The sequence below is a fragment of the Quercus lobata genome, chromosome 6, assembly GCF_001633185.2.
Source record: "Quercus lobata isolate SW786 chromosome 6, ValleyOak3.0 Primary Assembly, whole genome shotgun sequence".
NCBI lineage: Eukaryota > Viridiplantae > Streptophyta > Magnoliopsida > Fagales > Fagaceae > Quercus > Quercus lobata.
The window spans coordinates 38,419,641-38,430,073 of NC_044909.1; the positions used below are offsets into that span (position 1 = coordinate 38,419,641).

Genomic DNA, 10,433 nt, shown 5'->3' on the forward strand with positions numbered 1-10,433 from the left:
CATATAATGCGATTACAACCTTTTACTAAGTCAAAACATAATATCAACATTATATACATAAATTATTTATGAAAACAACCAATACATGAAGTCATTATATCAAATGCCATTAATCTACATGCACACATCTTCCCTTCATAAAGAAACATATTAAAGTATGTACTCTAAAGCTTTGATATATTGTTTAAATATTAACACTGTTTTCTCCGCACACACACAAAAAAAAAAAAAAAAAAATTATTATAAAGAAAAGTAAACCCATCCTCTAAATACTTATAATAAAGCACAAATATTAAGGTGATGTATCTTATGTTGTTAATGCATCATGAATTACATTCATTGTCACATTATTTATAAAGTTTTTGTAGTAAAATAGTTTTTTTTTTTTTTTTTGAGGGATTGTAGTAAAATAGTTAGTAGCTTTAACATATTTCCATAATAATATGTACCATTTATCCTATAGGCATAAGTTAATATGATAATGAATTTAATAAATTAACTATTTATATAATACTTCAAATAAAATGATAAATATATTACAAATTTTACCATGTAATATTTATAAATTAATATGAGAATGGATGTGGTTGGTGGATTAAAAAACATAATAAATGAATGTTTAAATTATTTTTTTGTAATTAGTGACACATTAGTTTGTAAATATTTTATAATAAAATTTGTAGTATTCCTATCATCACACGTATTTCAAAGTATGATGAGAAAAACATTAAATAGGAATGATAGTGCTTTGCTACATACTTTAAAAATAAAAATTGAGGGCATTTCATTTTCCTCTCAAATCTCATTTATTGTAACTATTACAAATTATAAAAAAGAAAAAGAAAAAACATTTATGTCGAGCACGGCCATTCTCATTAAACTGATAAATAACAGGGACTAACGCTCGAATTACAACTTTTGTCAGAATTTTTGTCACAATTTATTCAGGTGTCATATTGTGATTAGTGAAATAAAAATGATGGGTCCATAATTTTACTATTCACGACTTACAAGCCGTTGTAACAAAAGTTGTGCTCGAAGAATTTTCCTCTTTTTTAGTTTATTATTATTTTTGATAAGCTTAGAATTTTCATCATTCGGGGGGCTTGGCAGGCAGGCTTGGTAGGCGTAGAATCTATCTATTTAAGTAGCTAGGTTTTATAAAAGTCAGCATTTAACAACAGCAAACAAAAACTGCAAGCAGTATCCCTTTGGATTGAGAATCCTAGCTCACAATAAAAAAACGCTCTTACCTTTGCACCCTACTACATTGCCCCCTTTTACAGAGAGAGAGAGAGAGAGACACACACACACACACGCGCAACAGAGCCGTTGGATAGAGAGAGAAAGAAGAGAAATGGAGAGAAGCGCCGCCTTGGGAGGGCTTCAGCCAAATTACCTCCTATGCCCCTCCCGCCGCCGCCCCTCCTCCCCTCCTCTCAATTCCTTACCACTACCCTTCGCCGACAATACACTTTCCTCTCTCAACTTCAAGGTACCCCTTTTCCCTTTCCTCTTTGATTTTTATTTTGGGGATAATTAAAATTAAATTTTTTTTTTTTTGACTTTATTCATTTATTGCAGCTCCAAAAGAGGTTTCCTCTTGCTTCTCGAAATGTTCAAGCGGCTTCTTCTCTGTTCAAGCGTGATGCCATTTTATCTGATACTTACAGGCACTTTTCTCTACTTTATTTTTATTTTTAAAATTTTTGCTCTCTCTATCTAAATTTGTGGGCTTTGAAATGATTTGTGGTGCAAACATATACATTGTCAGAATTGACCCTCTTGTTATTCAAAATGACATAAATTAAAACTATTTAATTTTTAAATATTTACAAAAGTTGCTGACTTTAGTTTTGGGGTTTATCCCAATGTAATTCAAGAATTAAAGAATTAATCCAACATGTAACAGTCATATAATGATTGAAGTTTAAAAAATACGCGTATGCTGCTCTCTGAGTTGAATTTTTTTTTTTTTTTTTTTTTTTATATTGATATTTTTTTGTTGAACAACTATAGTGAAACGGCTGAATTAGTTGACATGGACTGGGACAACCTTGGATTTGCGTTTCTCCCAACTGATTATATGTATATCATGAAATGTGCTCGAGGGGGGGACTTCTCTAAAGGGGAATTACAGCGTTTTGGGAACATTGAAATGAACCCTTCAGCTGGAGTCTTGAATTATGGGCAGGTTAGAACTTAAACCTTGATGGGCTTATCCCATCTTGTCTTTACTGAATCATATTATATCAGTTTTGGAGTTTTGGGTATAAGCTATTAATGCAAAATGTTTACTGGAATTTTGGAATTCATGTTTATTTATTTATTTATTTATTTTTTAAATATTTATTATCCTACTATTCATTCTTATGAATTACATAATTATTTAAATTCTGATGGAACATTTTTTCCTTTATCAGTAAAAAAGTAAAAATTTCATTAAACTGAAAAAAAGAGAGGTTGTAGTACCTAAGGAGTATACTATGGAGCACTCAAACAGAGAAAAAAGTAAAAACAAGTCAACAAAGAAACATGCTATCTCGAAAAGACAATAAATTAGAACCGCAGTCAGGGTAAGGAGAGAGAGCATGGTTCCATGCGAATAAGTTCCTGTTAACTGTAATTTATTAAAAAAAAGGTTCCTGTTAACTGTGAATTAAGTTGGGGTACTGAGTAATCTTTATCTTCAAAATGCGAGAATTCCTCTCTCCAAACAGTCCCCATCAAACATGATGGAATTGCACTCCAAATTTCCAATCTGTTGTTCTTAACAGGAAGACCAGCCCAATACAACAGCAAAACTGATACCCATCTAGGCCACTGCTACACCCAATTCACACCAAGAAGACACTACATGAAACCCCATACAACAATGTAGAATTAAGTGATCGATTGTCTCCCCGACATACATGTGCTACTCCAATCAGAAAGAACAAGCCCCGTCTCTTTAAATTATCAGTTGTTAAGAGCCTGTCTTTCAAAGTCACCCGCATAAGGAAACCAACCCGAGGTGGAGCTCTCCAAATAGCTCGCCAGGGGAAAGAGGAATCCCCACTTGTTTGCAAAGCATGGTAGAAAGTGCTAACTTTAAATCCCTGAGCCTTACGCAAACTTCAAGCCATCCTATTCTTGATACTAGAAGAACTAAATGGAGTACAAATTATCCAAAAATGAATCAAATGATTCCAATTCCCAATCATGTGCATCTCGAATAAAAATTGGGTGCCAATGAAGGGTAACATCTACACAGTCAAATAATCAGGCACTTTTGCCTCTTTATCTCTTGCAATCAGACACCATAGGTCTCTCCATAGGAGCTGAGCACCAACCACCCTATGAAAGCCCCATACTTAGTGGCTCAATTGATGGACTTGAGTGTCACTGGTATATGTGGCGTTTTCAATTTGTTTGCATGCAACTACACTTTCCCTATTATTTGTATTAAACAAAGTAGCTAAGGAATTCAACACTAGTTTATAAAATATTTAGATTCTCTAATATAATCTCTTTCCGGGACTATTCCAGTAAGCCCTTCTATGATGAACAAGGAGATAGATACTACAGAAAATTTACAAGTGTTTTGGTAAATTTTGAATGACCTCTGCACTGTTTTTGGACATGAACTGAAAGAACAAATACAAGAAGGGATTAGAAGAGTTGGAATGCTTCTATTGATTGAATATTTGGATAATCCAATCTTGGACTAGCTAGATAAACATCAAATTTGTGGATACTTAATATAATCAAATTTATTTGTATGTATATTAATGACGCTCTATCATCATTCGTCCTTAGTGTCCTAGTTATTTTTCATTGTTGTTTCAGTTGCATCAGTTCTGATGACAACCCCCCACCCCCCAAATTTCTCTCGCTTTTGTCTCTAGGGATTATTTGAAGGTTTGAAGGCCTATAGGACAAAAGATGGTAATATTCTACTCTTTCGTCCGGAGGAAAATGCAATACGGATGAGGCAGGGAGCAGAGCGGATGTGCATGCCATCACCAACAGTTGAACAATTCGTGGAAGCTGTAAAGGCCACTGTTTTAGCAAACAAACGTTGGGTAAAATACTACCTAAATCTTAGTATATCCTGTTTGTTAATGATTGGCAGTACATGTCAGATTGGTAAGTATTTAATGTCTCATTTTCAGGTTCCACCTCCAGGTAAAGGTTCCTTGTACATCAGGCCATTGCTAATGGGGAGTGGAGCTGTTCTTGGCCTTGCACCTGCTCCAGAGTATACCTTTCTGATTTATGTGTCACCTGTTGGCAACTATTTTAAGGTTTGTAATCTTTAGGTGCATAGTGATATCTACCCGATTATGTTGCCACTTCACGATATTGTTATCACTTTTATTTCGATGTCTTATCCCTTGTTTTTCTTCATTACTTTCTTTTGGGATGCATAATTTTGTTAAAGATATAATATGAATAATTTTGAGATACTTTACGCCAATGAGCTCTAGCTCAAACGGAACTTCCTCCCTTGTAAGATCAAGGTTGTGAGTGAGGTCTTGGGTTCAAAACTCATTTGTTGTTTGTGTACAACCACAACAAGCCTTGATCCCAAATTCTTGGGGTCAGCTATTGAACCTCAACAAATTAGTTAGGGTTTGCCATAAGTTTTCTTTTCCTCCTTTCTATTCTATCTAAAGTCATATTGGCTGTTGTGAAACTTACCAATAAAAAAAGAAAGACAGTTTGATACTTTACTAATTATGCCTTTCTTGCACTGTGTAATATAATTAGTTTGATGTTGTGTGTGGAAATTCTTATGAAATGTTGCCAATAATGAGTCATAGCAGAGAATTCTATGACAAATTATTGTCCAACTCTTTATGAACCCTTGACAGCACTGTTGGAGTCGACAGGAGGTGCCAACTGAATCAATGGGTCATTGGTTAATACTTTCAAGGATATGGTTTATCAGTTTGATTTCTACCTTCTTTAAAACTATCAATGACCTGTCAATAGGTTGACTTATGTGTACAAGTAACTAGGATACCAATTTATGTCCATGTCTCACTGGCCAGTTGATCATGTTGGAAGCTTGTGGCTAGAGAAAGATCAGTGAGGTGACCAATGAATTGCAAAATTGTCTACGATGCATCTCTTGGTCCCTTTATATGGAAAAAGAGTTAAATAGTTAAGCATAATGATTTTTGGGATTGTATCATTTCACAGTTGACATGACATTTAGCCTTTTGGATTGTTTTCATTTTTCAAGTAGTCTAATTGCGAGTACATTTCCCCACTGGCAAAATTTTTTCGGGATGAACTTTTGTTAAAATTTTTATATAACCATATACTTCTATTTGTCAGCATTATTCTTCAATTAACATAAATGATCTTTGGACTAAATGGCTACTCCTCCCATAAAAAATGATTGAAGGGTGATTGCACTTCAATCCCATATGGTTGTGGGAGTTGCTTTAACATACCCAAAAAAAAAAAAAAATCTTCAATTTAAAATTATTTGCTCCTTGTCAAGTGGTACTAATATCAAAATTTTGCCAAGCTGTTTCATATCTCAGTTTTTGTTAAAACAGAGCTATGGAGTTGAAAACATGTTTCATTTTAATTTGAATTTGAAATATGGTGATTTCTGTGCTAGGTAAAGGGTCTAAGGGGATAACACTCCTAGGATTTGAACCCAAGCTCTCCCCATGGGGATTTGAAATTGGTGATTATAACTTGCAAGTACTTTCTGGCAACTAGGGGCCATGGGACTATCACTTTATGTTCTACTGCTTATGCAAGAGAATCAATTATTTGTAGTAGTTTTTTGCTTTATTTGTTTGTGCATGATTTTCTATGTTTCTTGATCTTGGTGATCATATTTGATTTATTCCCTTATGTAGATATGTTGTCTTAATGTTTTGGTTTGTTCCCATCCTGCAATTACTGGATGTAATATCTTTTATCTGTCTGATGCCAGGAAGGTGTGGCACCAATCCATCTGATTGTTGAGCATGAATTGCATCGTGCAACTCCTGGTGGTACTGGGGGTGTAAAGACCATAGGGAACTATGCTGCAGTAAGTTGGCCTTGCTTTAATTGTTATATGTTTATATCTATGCGGGGGGGAAAATCCTGTCAAGGTTAAATGGTTGTATGGTTTCAAACTGTAGCTGTCTTATTTTCATCACTATTTTTTGTAATTTTATTATTCATCACACCTTTTCTCTTTGTAAGAACAAGGTGGGAGGTGAGGTTATGACGTAGGACAGATTGGAGTGGATCTGTTGGCATGTATTTCTGGTGATTTTAGGGTTAGGAGAATTCTTTTTGGGATTCTATGGTTTAGAACTTTAGAAGAAGAAGGGTTAGGGTTTAACTGTTTAAGAATGAATTTAGGGTTTTGGTAGGTAAATGAAAATATTTGATTCAAAATTACAAAAGAGGTGAGGAGGAACTAAAATTGAATTTTTCCTCATGTTATTAACTATAGTGTAAAGAATGCATGTGAATAGTAGTGTAAAGTGTGGCCAATGAGCTCTAACTCAACTGGCACACTACTTCCCTTATAAGTGTTCAATGGAGGGTGAGGTTTGGGGTTCAAGGCCTATCAGGGTGTAAAGAATGCATGTGAATAGTATTGTGATCTGTGAATGGTATTGTGAATAATGATGGAGTGCTAAAGAAGAATAGAATGGGATAAAAGAACGTACCAAGGGCAACATGCCTTAATATTGATAGCACTTAATTTTTCTATTAATTATCTCTCTTTTTACTCGAGTACATTATATAAATTATAGATTTTAACTTTCTCCAAGTTGGTTTATAACTCCTACTTTGATTAGGAAACAAACTCTTAATTGAATTGGACCAAAGCCCACAAATGAAAGTCCATAAATTAAATAAGACTTCCCTATTAATACAATAGAACCCAAGGCTCAAAACTATGACCCACAACTGACAATTACAAAATTAAGAAAATACCTTAGCCTCTAGAAAAACCAAATAATACATAAAATAAAATATTGAACTAATTATCTATCATGGACATTTTTTTTCTTGGGCTTTGCCGTAATCTTAGCCTTCTAGAGAGGATATTTTTTCTCTTCCCATCAAATGGTTTTGCCATCAAGTTGTGGGTTCAAAACCCACTGGGTGCATGTGTAACCTGGATTAAAAAAAAATGCATCAAGGTTCCAGAAGCAGTATCTATGTCAATTTAGGTGTAGTAATTCTTTTCGTTTAAAGCTATGATTTGAAGAAGGCTTTTTTGTGCATACAGATGGGCAAATGAAAATTATGGGTTTTCTTTTAATTTGAGCATTTTGATTGAACTCAACCAGGTGCCAGCCATGCGTGGGCAGCATGCTGCCTGAATTACCCATTACCAGCCAGTATTTGTTTGGTTTATGGAACTCAGGCAATTTTTAGTGGCTAAATTATCTCTTTTCATTAAAATATTTTTCTAGGTTCTGAAGGCTCAATCTGCTGCAAAAGCCAGAGGTTATTCTGATGTGCTATACCTCGATTGTGTCAATAAAAGATATCTAGAGGAGGTTTCATCTTGCAACATTTTTGTTGTGAAGGTATAATGATCGATGACTTAGCTGGTCTTTATTGTTCCTTTTATGATTATGATTTGTTTCATTAAATATCAACTCCCAGTTGCAGAATTATGCATCTACATTATCTTTTTTATTTTTTCTTTAAATGCTATACACCCTATTGTATAGACAAGCAACTGCAAGACTAATATTGTTTCTAATCATCTGAACTGTGAAGAAGAACCATGTCATTAAGGGCAGTTACAGCTAACATATTCTCATTTTCATGTGCTCTTAGGATAATGTTATCTCCACTCCTGCAATAAAAGGGACAATTCTACCAGGCATTACAAGAAAGAGTATAATTGATGTTGCTCGTAGCCAAGGGTTTCAGGTATTCAGTAAGTAGTGATGGATGTTGATGAGCATGTGATTGAAAGACATAATTTAGTCATCATTCATTTGTTATTTAGCTTGTCAATATTCTTTACTGACTGTACATGCCAAAATAATGCTACTTATTTCGTACTACTATTATTTATTGAAAGGAGGGGTAAGAATTCTTGCTATGTCCCACATTTTAGATGGCATACGTCCTGTTTGGGGCACTGAGCTCCTTGACTGACCAATTTAATCATTGTGTCATCCTTGGTTTTGATCCGTATGTGATCCCCTAACTACCTCAGTTGTTTGACCCCCCATACTTCATATTTTGCATAAATTACACACCTCCAAAGCCGTTCCCTTTCAACTCCAAAATTTCTATAACCATGTCCTGGAAGGGCTTGATTACATGCTCTGTTTATGAATTTACATGTTATATACAGGGTAAAGTTCGAGCCTTTATTTTTACCCTTGGGATAACTTTAGCTCCACTCCAAGTATGAGTCAGTGTTCTTTATCTATATGCATACTGGTGGAATAATTTTTATGCTGACATGACTTGGACCTCTAAAAGGGATATCTTAATTAGTTGGTTGTCATTATTGGTTACATAACTTAAACCAACTTATCAGAATCACTGATATCTGCTGAATTCTGTTGCATTAGTCCTTCAGTGCCACAATTTATGGCTTTTCTCTACTAGCTAGATTACAATAATGGGCTTGCAGGTAGAGGAACGCCCTGTAGCAGTAGATGAATTGCTTGATGCTGATGAAGTATTTTGTACGGGAACAGCTGTGGTTGTTTCACCAGTGGGCAGCATTACATATTTGGGCAAAAGGTACTAATATAATAATGAAAGTTTGACCACCGTTTTCAATAAATTCTTGGCCTGGTCAGACTTTGATCACCGGGACAATAATTTCCTTCTAATATAAGCTTGTGCAAATAATTGATTGTGTAAATGACAAACATATTGATGAAAGTGACTTATTGTAACATGATCAAATCAATTGTAGAGAAATAGTGAATATTATTCTCATACTTGTAATCTTTTCTTTGTCAGGGTATCATATAAAAATGAAGGTATAGGTGAAGTGTCGCAAAAACTCTACTCTGTGCTTACCAGACTACAGATGGGACTCATAGAAGACAAGATGGATTGGACTGTTGAGCTGAGGTAGGTGTTTTCTGATGAACATATCTAGATTGTGGAATGACAAACATATTGATGAAAGTGACTTTTTTTTTTTTTTTTTTTACTTATCAAAAAAATTATCTAGTTTGTGACCTCTATACTATAGAGGGCAGAATTGTCAAGTTTGCTTTGGTAAAAAGTGATATTTGGAATGTTATTCGCTATGGAGTTGTTTCTCAGTTATTCTAATGTGTGATCATGACTGCTGAAAGTGCCTCAAAATGTTCATTCATCCAATTTTCTTATGTGCATTTTTTTTCCTCAATTCTGCTCTGAGGCATATGAAAATATTGAAAAGTAGAGCAACGGTTTTTAAGGGCTGCAGTGGACCTCATATCTGGTTTAAAATGCCACACCTATCCACTATAAGACATGATAGAACTACAAAGGAACTTTCTACTTTTCTGCAAATCTACCACAAAAATATATCTTAAACCAATGGATCTAAATGGGACTTTTGCAAACGTTTTCCATTTAGGAGAATGATACTAGCATGTAAAATATAGTGGACTAACCTTACTCATTATGTTTTTCTTTTTACAAGATAAAATGTTCATAACCCCAAGTAAGGGCAGCCTGCGATGCAAAATCAGAGCAAAGGACTGGCTTTGCTATTATTGGAGCTCGGCAGCTCTTTTAGCTTGCTAAAAATATTATTTTGTGCAAGTTGATCTCGTTTGCTAGGTTGTTAACAGGGGAAGATGTGGTACTTTGTTGTTTTTTATGTTTCTTATTCTGTCAAGGGTATTTTCAGTATTTCTCTTTTGATAGAAAATTGTTGTGGGAGCCTTGTTGCAAAAACTTTGAACATTGCTTCAGTGCAAACTGTCATTTTGTTTAAGCATTTTCTATTAATGTCATCATGTGTAATGGGTTTATGGTTAGGAATTGAAATGTTTTTGTAAGTGTTGGGTTTAATCATCCTTAAATTATTGGGTTTACATTGTAATTTACCCAAGTTAATATTATGTAGCATTTCGGCTGCATTGTGGAAGACAAGATTAGGTTAAAAACAAATATGCTTGAAAATCCGAGTAATAACGAAATCTTTGCATCTCTCTCTCTCAAAATCTGTCTGGGTTAATGAGAAAAATTCAAGTGACAAGAAAATCTGTTGGACAAAGCCGTTGTCACATTTACCCAACAACCGTTCTCTGAGGTGGGACCCCCTTTGAACAGGGGGAGCATTCTTGTTTGTCAAAACCAGGTTACCTTAAATCCTAAGGCTGTTTCCACGTTGAATCAGGCAAAAAATTTGATGCAAATTTGTAGCTTCGAGAAGTCTTTGGCCCCTCACCGGAAAGCCAGCTTCTTCACTCCATATTTGTAAAGTTTTCTTTGGCCGT

The 10,433-nt window shown here is 34.7% G+C and overlaps 1 protein-coding gene across 1 annotated transcript; it reads left to right on the plus strand.

The window, feature by feature from the left end:
• The first annotated feature begins 1,154 nt into the window (after nucleotides 1-1,154).
• LOC115994905 (branched-chain amino acid aminotransferase 2, chloroplastic) lies at nucleotides 1,155-9,992 on the plus strand. Its single transcript, XM_031119245.1, has 11 exons — nucleotides 1,155-1,495; nucleotides 1,585-1,673; nucleotides 2,020-2,194; nucleotides 3,888-4,064; nucleotides 4,155-4,286; nucleotides 5,942-6,040; nucleotides 7,431-7,547; nucleotides 7,804-7,899; nucleotides 8,618-8,730; nucleotides 8,956-9,069; nucleotides 9,632-9,992. Exons 1-11 carry the CDS (start codon nucleotides 1,358-1,360, stop codon nucleotides 9,633-9,635), a joined length of 1,254 nt encoding a protein of 417 aa, XP_030975105.1. The 5' UTR covers nucleotides 1,155-1,357; the 3' UTR covers nucleotides 9,636-9,992.
• The last annotated feature ends 441 nt before the right edge of the window (nucleotides 9,993-10,433 follow it).